The 17868-nt window shown below is 49.0% G+C and overlaps 1 protein-coding gene across 1 annotated transcript; it reads right to left on the bottom strand.

Annotated features, from left to right (window-relative positions):
• Window positions 1-4660: 4660 nt before the first annotated feature.
• Window positions 4661-12620, bottom strand: LOC119090388 (neurotrophin 1). The gene is made up of 8 exons (XM_037213188.1): window positions 12551-12620; window positions 10763-10820; window positions 8236-8378; window positions 7751-7954; window positions 7317-7486; window positions 6136-6250; window positions 5728-5849; window positions 4661-5519 (listed from the first exon to the last, which is right to left on the bottom strand). Exons 1-8 carry the CDS (start codon window positions 12566-12568, stop codon window positions 5411-5413), a joined length of 939 nt encoding a protein of 312 aa, XP_037069083.1. The 5' UTR covers window positions 12569-12620; the 3' UTR covers window positions 4661-5410.
• Between the last annotated feature and the right edge of the window lie 5248 nt (window positions 12621-17868).

The following is a 17868-nucleotide window of genomic DNA, read 5'->3' as shown; positions in this document are numbered from 1 at the left end:
TATGTCTTGTATCAACAAGACTACAGTGGTATTCAAATGACCGTTCAAGTGCAAAACGAGATGAAAAACACTGGTAGTCATCTGTGATCTCACATTCATCAGACCATGACTCTCCCGAAGACGCCTCTTTGGGGACGATAGTAAGTATCTTATCAGCACCACCTCAAAGTGATACGTCGCTAGCGGTCTGGTGCACTCGTGGGCGAACCTTTAAAAGCTCAAGGTAACCTTGAGCGGCGCGTCACCGTGGGCAATCGACCTGGCAACCGAACAAAGAGTTTTCTAGCATTTCGTTGGCCCGGTATTAATTTCTGCCGACATTCATTGAGGCGGCTCAGGGAGCATCGAGGGGGGAGGGGGAGACCCGAGTAAACATTAAGGGAGGCGGGGCAGCGTCGTGGAAATATATTAAGTGACGATCTTGCCCATGTCCCCTCCCCTCACGTAGGCTGTATAGCACTGTGGACGACCCTGCCCATGTCCCCCTCCCCTCATGCAGGCTGTATAGCACTGTGGACGACCCTGCCCATGTCCCCCTCCCCTCATGTGGGCTGTATAGCACTGTGGACGACCCTGCCCATGTCCCCTCCCCTACATGTAGGCTGTAGAGCACTGTGGACGACCCTGCCCCGTCCCCCTCCCCCCATGTAGGCTGTATAGCATTGTGGACGACTCTGCCCATGTCCCCCTCCCCTCATGCAGGCTGTATAGCACTGTGGACGAACCCTGCCCACGTCCCCCCTTCCCCTCATGTAGCTGTAGAGCACTGTGGACGACCCTGCCCATGTCCCCCTCCCCTCATGTAGGCTGTAGAGCACTGTGGACGACCCTGCCCACGTCCCCCTCCCCTCATGCAGGCTGTATAGCACTGTGGACGACCCTGCCCACGTCGCCTCCCCTCATGTAGGCTATATAGCATTGTGGACGACTCTGCCCATGTCCCCCTCCCCTCATGCAGGCTGTATAGCATTGTGGACGACCCTTGCCCACGTCCCCTCCCTCATGTAGGCTGTATAGCATTGTGGACGACCCTGCCCATGTCCCCCTCCCTCATGCAGGCTTTATAGCACTGTGGACGACCCTGCCCACGTCCCCCTCCCCTCATGCAGGCTGTATAGGATTGTGGACGACCCTGCCCACGTCCCTCCCTCATGCAGGCTGTATAGCATTGTGGACGACCCTGCCCACGTCCCCCTTCCCTCATGTAGGCTGTATAGCATTGTGGACGACCCTGCCCATGTCCCCCTCCCCTCATGCAGGCTGTATAGTATTGTGGATAACCTCTCCTCATGAAGAGAGGTTACGCCAGAGAGGCCCTATCCTAGTCCTATAAACCTGCGATCAAGCCTCAAGAAGCAGCATAATATCCATTACCCTGCGTCCATGGAAGTTCCGTGGTCTAAAACGCCGCTGCGCGAGCGAGTGAATGAAAGCAGTGAGTCACCCCGAGACTCCAGTGACTCCGATGACAATTGTGTCATGTCCGGGGTGTGGTTTTCTGAACGCGTTAGTGGGTGCGTAGTGGGTGCCCTGCATACCTACTTATGGTGAAGATAGTACGATGCTAATGTTGGGTTTGTAACCACTTACAGTGTTAAAGATCGTAAAGAAACAATCGCACGTCAAAAGACCGCAATGAATATTATGCGTCGTACTAGCAAGTGTACTCAGGATATAAAAATTACGAGGTTAAATACATATGGCGCCAGATGTAGTTTAGCCGCGAGCTCTGGCTGCCCGATCTCATTACGTAATGTGTTGCCTGGGGGGCATACCAACAAAATGGCTGCCTTTGGCCGATGAACATGTTACGGTGCTGTTTGGTAGCGGTCCGGTAGTGCTGTCAAACGTAAAAGGTCGCACAATTCATATACCACTATATGTATGTATATATATATATATATATATATATATATATATATATATATGCATATATACATACATACATACATATATTGGTGTATGGATTGCAACTCCTTATAGTGTTAAAGATCGTAAGGAAACGCCGCATGTCAAAAGATCACAATAGATATCGTGCATATATATATGTACACATCAAAGGTTGCCGTGCTTTGGTAAGCACAAGCTCATGCCGGCCGTTGGCATTCGGTAATGCACTGACTGGGAAGGGGGGGGGGGGGGGGGCGGGCAAACAAGTCAGACCAGTGTCTTAGGTCCGCCTCGATGTCACGGCACCAGCTGGCAGTACTCTCACACTCCAATAGAATGCGCTCAGTCGCACCCTGCCCGCAGGACTATCAAAGTTTTTGAAAGGCTGGCGATGTCGCGCGCGAATACACGGGAATGCTCTGCGGCCCCAGTCATAGCAGGCATAACCTACCACAGTTTGTTCTGGTCATATCAGTAGCGGGACTCGTGATAACGCTGATTCGATACTGTACCACCGTGTGCAGAGCGAGCAGCAGTACTCGCTAGCCTGACTGCAGAAGCTTTTAAACTTCGCAGCAACAGTTATCTTGGGCGGAGGAAATGTGACCATATCAGCGATGACCTTCGAGAGCTTAAGTGGCTTTCAGCAAAGAACGGGTACTTGTAAAATGGCCTCATGTTACTTTCGAGGAAAACAGATTTGATCACATCCGAGCCCGAGTCATTCGCTCGTGACCTTGTCAACAGGCATGGCATTCACAATCGCGACTGTGATCATTTGAATCAAAGGCATGATTCAAAATGATCACTGTCACCAGACACTGCGATCGGCCCGCGACGACTTCGGCGACACGCTTTGAGTTTGGAAGTTGGAGGTTTCAGTACTCAATCGCGACTACATCCAATGATCTGTTGACAACTTCCGTGCGATGGATCGCGCTCATTTCAAGACCGATGTCGGAAACCACGCAATACAAGGACAGCAAGGTACCGATCAGCTGACTGATCACTCGGCTTATGTTGCCGCTTATGACCGCGTGTGTGCTTTGTGCTGTTTGTGAGCGTTATCCACTTGATTCACCGTTTCAAATATTGTCTGGCACGAGGCTCAGGGTGCTTATGTTTGAATACTATTGAAGTGAAATAAGTTAGATATTTATCTCAAAATAACAGTGTACTAAAAAATGTAACCGTTCCTGTGTCCGCTGTAAACTGTATCCCCATTCTACTGTTTTTTTCTCCGTGGAATAAAACTATTACTACTGTCTTGTAACTGCACTGAAGTCGGTTGACTAAGGCGGTCACGTGCGGCAGCATGTATTTTTGGTTGAGGAGGGGTGGTGGGATTAGCCATGCTAGACGCAGGTCATCCCCGACCCCGCACTCCGGAGGTGTTCAGTGAAACTTCTCAGACCTTTGCTTGTCATATGTCCCTGGGTGTGCAAAGTTTATTACATCGAGAGTTCACTCAGCTGTTACGATTTTGTTCCGATCTGGCGGTAAAAGCAAACAATATTTTTTATTACGAGGAGAGGGTATGCTCTGGTGTTGACAGGCGCACTGTTATATGCGACAAACATACCTTTGTATAGGGTAGTAAGCATCCGGCTGCACAAATATATCGAGCTACGGAGTTGTAAAACAAGGGTGACGATACGTTTGTTGCAACTGTAGTGCAGAAAATGCATGCAATATAAGTGGGACCGCCACATGCATATTAAAAATCAGTTTGCAGCCGCTCACCTCAAGGGCGCGTAAAAACCTGTTCAATGGGTGTATGTCGTGTAACGTAAGCCCTGTTGATGTGAGCTTATTCTTTATCAGCACTACAGTATGATAAGACACCAGCGTACGAAATAATTCGACCCAAATGTGAAGGATGATGGAGGCTTAAATGCTGTCATTAAATTTTCTGCTACACATGGTGGTGCACTTCTATCTTGCAGCCTGCAAGTTTGAGTAAACCCGAGTCGGTGAATTCCCTGAAGATGGCTAAAGAACGCAACTGGTTATTTTACGACAAAATGACCATAAGATTTCAGATGAAGCCCAAACTCTCCCACAACATTGCTCGGAACCATTTAAGGGGATGTCAAGAAAGATACCACCCTTTCCATTTAATGTGTTATGTATGTATCCATGTTCGTCTTTGGGCGATTACTGTTTTAGATCAAAGGCTGCAGAAATAGTTGGTGAAAAATTGATTTTTATCTGATTTGGTGACAATCTTGATGAAAAATAGTTCGCAAAAAGAAAGCCTGCAGATGTCGCCTTTCTACAAACATTGGCTGTAACGTGCAAAAAGCTCACAAAAGCTCGATTTTCCCGCGCAGTCACACGAAGCGTTTTTGTGAAAGCTCGACTTTGCTCATTTGAAATATAATAAATGCTCTCAAGTTTGGAGACGAAGTTTTTGATCAACCCTTGAGCTTGAAAAGGCACCTGCCTACCAGCACACAAAGTCAAACTCTTTAACCTGTATTCTCAAAATCCCATCACACTCACAAGAACACACACGGACAGGTCATAAACATCGAAACACTGCTGAGAGCATCACTGCCAAAAAAGCTTCGAAAAACGACCGGCAATTAAAAATGCATTACACCACCATTGACAACATAAAGCACTAATACACCTTAGATTCAGTAATTGGCAGCGGTTGAATCGTTGCCCAAAGTTCCCGAAGTCCCCACGAAATTTAATACACTTCGGAGGCATGTGTCGAAAAGCACGAGATACTCTATCAATTGTAGCAGAACCGCGAAAGCCTTTGCCGCGACGCCGACAATGCAAATGCGTCCCAGTGACGTCATCAGAATACGCTCCATACCCACGCGCCAGACCGATGGACCTCTGCCGATGGTGGCGATGCAAGGACGCCATATGACGTCATCTCCCCCCAGAGACTGCCGCCGCACCTTTTGACCTCATATGAAGTCATGCCAGGTCATTGGTCCAACACATTCCTTCGCGACTCATGAAAGCCACGAAGCATCGGCGAATGTGAACAAAGCACACGAGGTGGTCATTTGCGTGGGATCACAGCATTCTCCCACGTCCCACTTCACTGACACCGCTCAAAACATCACATCATCCCGGTAACCAACGCCGCTGCGGAGGCAACGTCTCGCCAACGCGCGCGAATGTGTCCGAACATGCTTGCCCCGGTACACAATACCTCGTTGGAGTTTGGTAGGCCATGCAGAGCACAACACAGGTACTTTTGGAGCATGACCAACTCTAAAGCAAGTACCCTTTGGAGCGTGACCAGCTCTAAAGCGAGTCACCTTACAAGGCACGTCAAAATTTATCCACTTACGCATTGGACAGCCACTTGCTGCCCTCTGAATCGATTTAAATACAAGACAAATAACTTAACACTGACAAAACGGTTGCACAAAAGTGCGGTAACTCACGTTATACCAGCGATTTCTTAGCATATCCGCTTTTTCAGACGAGCAAATCTCTCACGACATACGTCCGTGCCGAAGAGCGATGCCGAGATGCCTGGCAGAGACATCTAGTGTGTGATTTCGTAAGCTCCCAGCGAGCAGGCGCAGGCGGAGGGCAGCTTGAAGGTCTCGATGGCGAATGGCAGGTAGTAGTCGTAAGCGTCGTATACCAGGAATCTGGCGACAGCAAGACAGGTATCAGAACAGTTTCACGTGGCCTAGCCTGACCTGGCGTCCGTTTTGAACTGACCTTTCCACTTTGGCACTCAAGCCCACCGAGACACCCCACGTGACGTGACATATCACGTGACCTGGGTCAGCGACCAGTGTGGTGGCAGGCCTGTGTCCTCACATGACCTGACTTTATCAACTGAAGTGACCTGACCTGTGGTAGACGGACTTCTGCAGGCAGCTGGACTCGTAGCAGTGAGGCACCAGGGGGCAGGGCTCGCCGGCGGACAGGCACTCCTCCACGCGGGCCGTCTGGGTGTACGTGTCATAGTGCACCTAGAACGGCGCTGGCTAGGGTGAGAAAGGGCAAACGAAGGCGGGCGTAGTCCCTAACCTCGAGATGGCGGGTTCGCGGCCGACCGCCGCCGGCGGTGTTTCAGCCTCACCAGCTGCACATGTCGTGGTGATATGAAATTGCCCGGTCCGAAAGCATCACATCTTTTACAGCACCATCATCTTTGACTTGCAGAACCGCAGTCGTCGCTAAGCAACGCAACTAAGCCACACGTGACACCAGTCACAAGGTCGGGTATCCCAAAACGGCTGCGTATGTGTTCCGCACCTGCACGTTGTTGACGATGACCCTCCACTTTCCGTCGGTGTTCTTGGCCCTCAGCGGCTGGACGTAGGCGGTCTCAGATCCGCACAGGTAGGTCTCTTCCTCCAGAGCCTCCAGCCTGGCGGACAAGAGATCAGTTTGGATCATAAGGTCTCGGATCAGGCTGGATCACAACGTTTTGGATCAGGCTGGATCACATTATTTTGGATCAGGCTGGATCACAAGATCTTGGATCAGGCTGGATCACAAGGTCTCGGATGAGGATATATCTTAAGGTCTTGTATCAGTTTGGATCACAAGGTCTCGGATCAGCCTGCATCACAAGGTCTTGGAACAGGCTGGATCACAAGGTCTCAGATCAGGTTGCCTGTCTCCCGGAGCGAAGGCTCTTCCGCAGCAGCAGGCGCACGGCCCACGGTTCGCGTCTCTTCCAGTCTGGGGTGCAAGGAACCAGCGACCAAACTGACTCACCACACAGGAGGCGCGGAGGGTGTGTACACCTCTAGGCGGGGAAGGGACGGGGAGAGGGCTTGATATGGGGGCGTGTGCTAGTAATTTGGAGGTGCTTGGTTATGCATACACTTAGGTAAAGTATCTGAAGCCATTTTCGACAGTCAGTCAGGTTTTAATATTGGCATCGTGACTTGTTGGGACCATCCATACCATCACTGAGAGGTGCCGAAAACCAGTAAAGAGCAGTTACTAATCGTCACCTGGTAATATGTATATATATATATATATATATATATATATATATATATATATATATATATATAATCGTTACCTTAACAATTTGCAGCGACTGAGCACTCGTGTCTTCAGCTCTTCATCAATTTCAGAGAACTGTCAGGATAACTGAGCGTGTCGGAATAACTGTTCTCCTTCACCACGACAAAAGGCGTCCACTTTAGCAGATTCGTCACACCAATCTCATTGCTTCGAAGTAGGATAAGCCTCATCAGATAATCTCCCTTGGAGGTTGCGCGCAGTATTGCGTTGACACCAGATGCGGCCCCACATCTGATAACAGCTCACGTAATCTGTGTTTATCATCGCCAGACGCCAGGGCAACGGTTCAAGCAGCGCCACCGCGTCGCGTTGCGTGTTTTATGCTTGTGATGTTGTTGTCGCTGGCGGTTTGACGCGCCGCAGCGCGCGCTCTCATCGCCAGCACGTCGACCCACCTGTCGACCGAGTTGCTGGTGTTGGCCACCACGTCCTGGTACAGGTTGAGGAAGGTGTAGTGGTGGTAGCCGATGGCCTGGGCGATGTGGTAGGCCGGGTACTCCGAGTCCTCCAGACACCAATCCTTGGTCGTGTTCTTGGAGCAGGCCGGGTCGGCCGGCTCGTGAGCCTGGTGCGCCGGGGTCGAACAGACACGTGAGTGGTGGGCGACGGCTACCATCTGTTTACGTTTAGTTGGTGAATGATCGAAGTCAACAGGGCTAACCTTGCACCCGGGACCGAAACAATTTCTGGACGGAGTGCTTGAGCGCGTCAGCTACCATGCAGTGTACTTACCAGCCAGTGTTCTCATGTGCGCAAGACAAGGTTCTCATACAAACCAGTACTGTCCCGACTCAAGGCCTGATGGGGACACACTCGGCAGGGACCTTACCGAGTGACCATAGGCTGGCTGCTGGTGGCCGTAGGCCGGCTGCTGGTGGCCGTAGGCGGGCTGGTGGCCGTAAGCGGGCTGCTGGTGACCATAGGCGGGCTGCTGGTGACCATAGGCAGGCTGCTGGTGACCATAGGCCGGCTGCTGGTGGCCGTAGGCGGGCTGCTGGTGACCATAGGCGGGCTGGTGGCCATAGCTTGGCTGCTGATGACGGATGATGGAGCTGCTATACATCGGTATGCGCACATAGGATGAACACTGGGGTCTTGCATGCACTGAATTTATAGTCCCCTCTATGGGAACCGGGCACCACAAGTCCTCCCACATGACACACGGCGTAAAACACTGTGACACTTATAACCTCATAAACTGCAATCATATGCTACAGCGCTCAATCTAGCCATTAATTCGGCAGACGCGGGTGTTTTTTTCAGCTCTATCCATGCAATCCACGCTGCACTGCTTGGTTGGAGAGTTCCCCTCACCGGCTGCTCCGCGGCCGGGGCGGCCGCGTAGGCAGGCTCCTCTGGCGCTGGCGCCGGATCCTCCACCAGCTCCACCGCCGGCTCGACCTCGGTCGGAGCGGGTGCCACCTCCTCCACCGCCGCCGCGGCTGCCTCCGTCACCGCTGGAGGTCAGCGGCAGGTCACGACCCAGATCGGGGACGCTGGGGCGGGCTAACAGGGAATGAGACCTCGGGGTCACTGCTGGGTTCTTAAGGTAAGATGAAAAGGGCTACCTTCAGCTCCGGGGTCACTGATGGGTCCCAAGGTCAAGTGCAACCATGACCTCTGGGTAGCTGCTAGGGACGAAGCGTCAGGTCGCATATGTGCCTTGGGATCGCAGGACCACTGGCACCACATTGCACGTCTTTTGCGGAAGGAAGCCACGCAAGAACACACATCCGTTGGAACGGATTGCACTTTGGGTGTCAGGCCAAATTTTGTCCGTTTAACTACGAACGCCGGATTTCTTTCTCAGGAAGACCTAGCATCTGTAAGAGGACAGTAGACCGTATTATTGTAGACCTTGAGTAGACCACGGTCGGTCATCCCATGTAAACCCACTTTCCTTTTTTAACGAACCATATGCTGCGCATGGCCAGGCCGGTCGAGCGGTGGAGATCGGTAGAGCTGATTCGAGGCCCACCGTACCCGGTAGACCCGGTCTTATCGTCACGCCGCGGATAAGCACGACGCCTGGCCAGCACAGGTGATGCCCCGGACGACAGTGAATGGAGGACGCCGGTGAAGGGGACAGACCGGAAAATATGATCAATGCGCGATGACCGGCGAAGCTCGAAAGCAAGTCACTCTCCGCATGCTTCACATTGTCAAAGCTTGGCAGTTATTCATTGAGTAAAACTGATAATCGCGTTGCCGCCCGTTTTTGGAGCGGTAAGGAAATGATTGCGTACCATTCTGCTGAAATGGGGGATCCCGGGAACGCATTGAACTTGTCCTGTTGAAATCAGGTCCGTTGAAGCATTGCAGTTGCATAGAAACGCAGGCTTGATTGTGTGTTGTGAACAGGGAATGATGTCTATTTTAATTGAGTCATAAGTTGGAAACAAATAACCGTAAAAAAGATGCTCGAAGGGTTGAGTCGACCAAACATTGCTTGTCTAGTTGTATCGTACGAAGTTGGACTGTTGCCTCACAATTTATGTCGTGTATTTTGACCAGTTGTTTGCTCTTTGATCTGCAATATTGCCTCAAAATTTTGGCTCTAACCTTACCTATAAGCCTTAGAAATCGCCCCCCCCCCTCCTTGAACACCAACAGTGGGTTGCATTACCCATGCCACGATGCCACGGTTCTGCACGTCTAAGCATTCCTTGAAGTAGTGACGACATTTCTGTTGATTTACATTTTACGGGTATGAGAAATGGCACCAAGAAATGCAGCATTTCGCTTCGTCCCAGAATTATTCGTTTGTTTTCATATTTGGGAAGCTGCAAATAATTTTGGTGATGACCGCTCGAGTGTTGTAGCGTGCCGGCAGCTGGCGTCATTCTATTCTCGCGAGAATATTTTAGAACTAGTTACTGCACCCCAGAGCTCATTGCAAGTAGCTTGACCAGATCTTGTACACGTGCGCAGAGGAGCTGTTGTTTACAACATTTACCTAAACAGTGGCAATCAAACCACGCAGTGCACACACCGCAAACACCGCAGTTTCAATCAGCTGACGAATATGACGTCATTTACACCGCATCGATCGCCGCTGAGCCGCGCGGCGGCCGTTCGCCAGCTGACGCAACCCGCCGACCTCGCTCAAGGATGCGCGCGTGCGACGATTGCGTGGGGCCGAGAGTTCCGTTCCAGAAGCGACAGGCGGCGCTCATCAGTCACGGTCTGCTGTCAGTGGTGGTGGCGGCCGCGTGATGATGCGGGCGCCACCGTTTTCATGATGAGCGGCGACTCGGCCAAGCGGGCAGAAGTTTTGCCGCCTCGCATTACGTTGGGAGTCGCGAGAGGAGTGTCGGACAAGTTTCGCAAAGTTCTTTGGGGAGATCGAAGACCAGATTTCTTCAAGACCATGGACATCGTTTTTGAATTATTTTTGGTGACGTTACTGCTGATTTCGGTGAAACATGATGAAGAACACTGTATGAGAAAGGCCCGTTCAAAAAAGTAGGAGGTCCAATCTGTGCGAGTACTGCCATGCGAACGCGCCACGTCCAGGAGCGCGTCAACTCACAGAAACACCACTTTGTCGTGGTTTGCTATCGGCCTACGGACCCGCAGTCTTCGCCAAATGGCGCGTGCATCATACGCGCACACCCTTCTGTAAAATATATCGCTATCCTCACCAATACCGTATGTCGACACGCAATAATTGTGCACGTTATCTGAATGATGCATGCACATATTTCCAACATCAACAAACTGCAGGCGTCATACTGCCGAGTAGCGCCACGCTGCGTCAGCTGGGCCCGCTGTTGAGCACGTGAGGGGGGGGGGGGTTAGATCGGATGAGGGGGGTCACCCTGAAAGGGTTGAGACCCACCTGGTGCCTCTGTGTAGACTTCTTGTCCGGCTGCCGCCGCCACCAGCACCAGGAACAGCTGCCGGCAACATCACCATCACCACGTAGTCATGGACAACACCGTAAACTGCCGCACACGTCCTTTTGGACGTCCATGGACAGCCACATTACTGAAACAATTACCCGACACGCCACTGCTGTCTAGGGAAGACGGCAACAGTACGAGACGCAGTTGCCTGTAACCAGGGGCATAGCCTCACAAAATAAGCTAAGCAGGGGAAAGGGGAAAACCGTGCCCCAGCGTGTCCCAGGTAGTAAAATAATCTTTTTCTCCCCGAGTTTCCCAAAATGTCTTCGTCAAGTTGGCGGGGGGGGGGGGGGGGGGGGGTAAGGCTCACAGCCGATTGGAAGACCACCTCCTTCCAGTAACACTGCAGTTACCAAGGTGATACGACACTGGCACCAGTTCACCCATAAACCCCTATGATCACAGATTAGTGTTACCACGAGGACATGACGTCAGAAGTAGGAATAAAGACCGGCGCTAACCATATTTCCGCGAGGACACAACAAAGACGCAGACACGCAAGGCAATGATAGGAGGATGATACCAGTGACACGGAGATGCGACACGCACGCAGAAACGTGATATAACCGTTTTGATGTTGCTTAGGAGATTGAGGGGAATGGAAAGGCGCAATTACAACACGATATTATGGCAGCCCAAAGTCAAACCGCCTATTGAGTTCAAGAGGACAGGCGGTGATTGGTCGTATGCACTGAACAGTGTTTGCTGAGACAGGTCTCTGCGCATCATACATTTAGCTGCATGATGTGGTGAACTTGCATAAGTTGTGTGGCGAAACGCACCAGCAATTTTTATTCAGGTTTGACCGGCAATAGCAACAGATCTTGAAAGCCAAGAATTCCTGAAAATGTGTAGTAAATGTGTGTGTATTATGTCTACCTAAACAATCGCCTATAACGGCCAAGATATGCTAGCCCGAATTTGAATCAAATTGGATTCATTCTTGCCCTCCAGAAACGCAGAATATAATTTAGTGGGTTTGCTGGTATCGTTGCTGTACGAACAAGTTTAATATGTCAAATGCGAATAAGGCTTGCTTTATTTGCATGACGTATAAACGTTACACGGCGGAATACATCCCGACTTGTGCTGTGAGAACCTCCATTCAGATATCGCAAATATAAAACTCCACTCCCTTTGCAAAGATAGGCATTGAAATACACAAAATATACGTGACTTGCACCTGTAACGCACATGATTATAGCTCAAATATCAAAGGAATTCCGCACTTCAATCCCACCGTGAAATGTAACACAACAGAAATTCCCAAATAAGAAGAGAGCCATGTTGAGCATAACAGACGCAGAAAAAGTAAGCTTCAAAAAATGTACACAACAAACAGATGGCGTGCCATAAACGGGACTATTAACGATCTTCTGTTTTGCGAATTTAGCTAGAAGCTCTTCAGAACGCAAAATGACACCGTAAATGTATCAGCCGAGAACCAATTAAACGATGTGGAATTGGCACCACAAATCGAGTCTTTAGGTCGCACTGAGCTGACTCTTAGTGCTCTTCGTAGTAGGAGTTAGTAGACGTACCAGGGCAGAAATCTGCCCGCGGCCCAGACAACGATGAACGCACGCGCCCGAAATCCACGCATTCGCCAGGACTTTGCATCTCTGCGAACCTTCTCTACGAACCCTCATGACGTCACCACGCCGCCGGCTGGCGCGCAGGCACGCCAGACCCACACAAGCGCACCACCACCTCGTACTCACGGCGAATTTGAGCGCCATCGCTGCGGACACTGTTGCCGGGCTGCCGCCGAGTGTTTGACGCACTCCGGACAAGGCGCCCGGCTTATATGGACGGGCGCCGCGCCCCAAGGACCCGGCCGCCGGGGAGCGGCGCCCGCCCCGGCAGCCCCCCCCCCCCCCCCCCCCCCCCACCTCGCCTCGCTTCTGTCGCGGGAGCGTCCGGCTGTACTGTGAGAGCTTTCTGTGGGTAGTCCATGCCTTAGGATAGCAAGTACAATTTTCGACGATCAGTTTTGGCTTGCGGTGTGGTGGCTGCTTTTGGCTGGCCATCGGCACCGTTTGTCACCAGTCACCTTATGCGCTTTTTGAACCGCTCCAAAAGGTTTTCACAGCGGCGTAATTGTGTTGCCTGCTGACCCTCTTCCGCAGACGGTCACACCTCCAGCGGCGGTGCTCAAAGCTCATGCTTCCAGCGGCGGTACCTCCAGTACTTCCAGCGGCGGTACCTCCCGCCGTGTACTCAATGGGACGGTGAGAACCCGGCGGCGGGATGCTGCGAGGGTAGAGCAACGGATGGCAGCCCCTCAGCTCTACCCAATTTAGCGCTAACAAAGTACCGGGTGCGCTGCTATGGCGGAAAGACCGAATTGTAAGCAAAGATGACATACCCAGCGCACACTTATCAGATATTTCTTTACCACTGCGTGTGGCTGATTGCATCATTGAAAGTCCCGTAGCTGTATGGCCACGGCTGCTTTTATCTCGCTCGCTGACGGTGCTCGGTATGACGTCCGCCGGCTTTCTGTGTACTGCGAATCCAATCCCCAACATTTCTGCTTCGTGATGTCAGTCCATCCAGAACCTATGTGCATTATGTTATATATGATGTGTATATATTATGTATATTATATAATACATATACATATTTTGTTATGATATGTATACTCTTATATATAAAAACAAATTAAGCATAATGTAATAAATGATTATATATATGCATATATATATATACATATATATTATATATATATTATATATATATATAATATATATATATAGATATATCGAATATCTATAGTATCTATATGTATATATAAGTCATCAAATAACGTACTCCGCTTGAAATGTCTGAGATCCGGACGATGCAATAACTCCCGCCATAAATGAGAGATCATCTTCGAAACGAGGGTGCAAAAACTAATTGCAAGTCAATTTCTGCTATGCGCAGCCGCACGGCAATGTTCAGCATACAGTGAAAGCCTGTACCATACCATAGCATGCCTGTACCACTCACAGAAAGCCCCCTCACACCCATTCCTACTCTATCGCTCCCAGGAATGATTGTAATGAAGAAATTCAAGATACCAGAGGTAGAGAGCCTGTCTACGGCTAATCAGCCATGAGTAAAAAAATAAATATTGCTACGTGACGGCATTCTTATACATGATATATAGAATATCCTCCGATAGTTCAAAGCAGCAAAAATCTAAAGGGACTGTTCAACATTTGAAGATATTGAAACAAGCGTCAGACATGATGGGAAAAGCTTGCTTTTAGCTATTGGTGAGCTTTCAAGGTTCAAAAAACGACCCCCAGCAGCAAAATTTCAAAGGTTGTTAAAATGCACCCCATTGCGTCATCGTTTGACGGCGTCATGGAGTAATTTTGTGATGACAGCAATACCTGACAGCATCTGGCAGCCAGACCTAAAGAATATCTCGAAACGCACAAAAGCTGACACCGGTCGCCCATTCTTGTCGTGGGCGCTTCGTTGGGTGGCGGGATGGTGGATGATTGGTTGTAGATTTGTTTTGTCTTGGTACTGGTCGTTAGAAAAACGTTGGTGGACTATTTGACTTATGCAGCGTAGCGATCACCAGCCTTTATGGAAGATTATTAATGTCAAAGCACGATACGCCATGAAAACTGACCTATAGTGTCATGAATCTCTTTTCGAAACCCACCAAGGACTGTTGAGAATATCAATACTGCATTGCCGACCTATCCTTGCCTGCAGTGCTGTAGTCCTGACATTGGTATCATGTGATGTGCACGGTAGTTGCTTTCTTTGTTATTTGTGACTGAAATGCAGTTGCATGCAAAAATTAATAAATCTGTGACATTGTCATTAATTGATTGCCAAAGCATTGTTATTGCTATGGTAAAGATGGCAAAGTTGAGCTCCCAAGAATGCTTTTCTTGCCTAAGATTGTTTGTGCAATTACTAGTTAATCCTGACATAACCATTGTGGCGCAACAGAATTATCACTGGTGATAGTCCATTGTCGTTGTTGAATCAGTCGTTACCAGTCATTCATAAATTATAAGTTGTTATCTCATAGAACTTGACAAAGAGAGGTCAACCAATGCAGTACATTGTGTGATGGTACGGGTCAACAGCGTCATGGTCGCACTACCTCAGTGCTGTACTGTGGCATGACATGAACAATAATGCGGTTTCTGTACCGTAATCCCTGCTGCTTTCATAATAAATTCCGTCATGAAAAGATCGGTCAAGCGTGTGTTCTTGTATTAACTCCGCATCTGACGTATGAATGACCAAAAACACATGATATGATATACAAGTCACTTTCAGCAAAGCTCACAACCAATGAGTGACATCACTTGTTCAGCCTGTTTTGGGAATCCACAAAACGTAGATGGCAAAGATGCAAACATGTCTTCCGCTTCCACAGCCATGCAACATGTTGCAGCCGTCAGGCTGCTTCACTAAAAAATATCAAGAAAATATCACATCCAGTGATATGACACTGCTAACCTGCCAACCTTGCACAAGGCTGGAGACATGGCAAGTGCATGTAGTCATGGTTAGAAGGGCAGAATGCAAGGAAGTGGTGAATTTACATGTACACGCACGCACCCAGCATCTCACACAAGTTGCAGTGACTATGACGTTGCTGCCTCACAAGCAATGCTTGCCTGATACAAAATTCAGAATTCTGAAGGGAAAGACAGAAGTGGCAGTAGGTGCTGGTCTGCACAGCTCATTGATGCACATGCTCGGTATAATGTCACATGATCCAGCTTTGCAAAATTGTCAATGTAATGGCGTGCGATGGATTAATTACATGCTGCAATGCTTCGACAGGCTTAAAACGTCGCCAAGATCACAATAAAGTGGGGAATTGCCTATGTACACCCGTGCAACATAGGTGCTTCTTCAGTTTATCAGCATCGCTGCCTTGTCATTTTCAAACACAAACATAAAGATAGAGGCAGGTATCGATATATCACATTTTATTGGGACCGAGTAGACGTAAACAATACCAAAACAACGTTCCCTCTCAGAAGTACAAACCTCACACGAACACTCCATACCACATAAAGATTAATACAAGCCACTGGCATGCACCACCAGTGATGACACTCATTTTAAGCCTCTGAGTCATACTCCTGTAAAGTAAATGTGATTCCACACTTGCACAGCCCGCGGGACTATCAAATTGCAGGTTTTCTCACAATTTGAAGCATAACTTCTCTGTCATCACACTGCATTTCACCGCGAACTCACTTCCAGACAAAGTCGCAATTATGGTTCTGGTAATGCGGCTCAAGAAGATGTACTTGAAAGGCAGAATGCTTTGTTCAAGATTTAAGGTTGTACAATATGTGTTCAATATTTAGCAAAGTATGTTTACAAAATTACTGTGATGTTTCCCTAATTATATAATGCCTAGCTAACCCACAAATTCGTGCAAGACTACTTGCTCCAGTGTAAAAGGCTCCAACCGAGGTGCCTGTAAGAAATACGTGAGTAGAAGAAAAATCGCCAGCCGGAGAAATAAAGACAGAGTTGCCGTTGCGTCTTCTTTTAAAAACATCCGGGAGAGCGCCATTATTTTTTCGGCGCCGTAATTTTTCGCAGACAGTGGCGTTCCTTTTTATAACTTTGGCCCATGGCCTAGATATAAGAAAAAAACGCCCATTGACGACGTCAACCGCACAGCCCGAAAGTGCTCACGCTTACGTTCGCGACACGCATTCAGCAGCGACGTCTTGGAAACAGCCAATCACCTTCCGCGGATTGCATCATATGTGCCGCACCATCTCTTTTGCGAATGTATCAGCGGCGATGCTGTTTTTGACCATAAGCAGAAAACAGCCTGTAATATCACGGCGATCACATGACGTTTCTATGACATCATCAATGCGAAGGTGGCTTTGAAATAGTCCCTCAGTAAACCTTCTCACACTTTTGCGGGCGTGTAACTGAGGAACCCGAGGGCTTTGGATATTAGAAAAGGCATGGCCGTGAACTGCATTCAAAGTTTCTCAAGATGGCTATTTCAGTTTAAAACCCCATATGAAGGAGGAGCATTCCCTTGAATATCCTGGACAGTAATGGTAACTGCTTTTTGCCCACTTTTACTTGCCATATATACATATATATATATATATATATATATATATATATATATATATATATATATATATATATATATATATATACATAAACATGTCAATACTTAGATATATAAAGAGAAAAATATTGTTGTGTACGTGATAAGTTGTCCTCTAACCCGCCTGCCCTTCTTTTGTAAGGAGACCTTTTGTTTTCGCTTCTGTTCCCGAAGCTACGTTGTCACGTGACCCGGCCAATCACAGGCCGGGGAGCAGGTCACGCCTGGTGTCGGGGTCGGCGGTGGGTCAGTGGTGGTCCGGGCGGCGCCGGGGAGGGTAAGCCAGCTCTCGTTGATATCCACGACGTAGCTGGCTCCTTTCCCTCCGCTCCCTTTGACTACCACTCCGGTACTTCTACCCTCAGCTCTCGTTGATATTCACGACGTAGCTGGCTCCTCTCCCTCCGTTCCCTTTGACTCCGACTCCGGCTCTTCTACCCTCCGCTGTCGTTGATATGCACGACGTCAGCGTGTCCTTGTCAACATTGTGAATAACAATGTTGACAAATCTTTAGTGGCCGTTGCTGTTACCGACGACTGCTACCTCCCCCGGGGATTATAGCCGCCGTGCACTAGTATCAAACATGGTCTAAGCGATGTAGGAAGTCAGGATGACTTCATGCCTATGTGCTCCTGTGATTAATATACCCCATTTTGGTTGAACGCTTTCGGTCTGCTAGAGATTAAATCGAGCCCGCCCAACATAACAATATGCAAAAACCAGTTCATTTTATTTCTGGCTGTTCTGGCTATCAAATTCTTGCTCTTTATAACTATCGCATTATACTTGTAAACTCGCATGCTTCTCGCAGGTTGTCACGCATGAAGAGATCGCTGGATTTTTTGCTCTTGTTATAGATGATAAGTTTTGGGTTTTGGTGTTTTTCTCTGCAAATGCATATATGCATACATATATAT

Source organism: Pollicipes pollicipes, unplaced genomic scaffold (genome assembly GCF_011947565.3).
Source record: "Pollicipes pollicipes isolate AB1234 unplaced genomic scaffold, Ppol_2.1 Scaffold_1600;HRSCAF=1878_pilon_pilon_pilon, whole genome shotgun sequence".
Lineage (NCBI taxonomy): Eukaryota > Metazoa > Arthropoda > Thecostraca > Pollicipedomorpha > Pollicipedidae > Pollicipes > Pollicipes pollicipes.
Note: the sequence above shows the minus strand (reverse complement) of the source record. Positions and strands in the feature narration are given on the sequence as shown.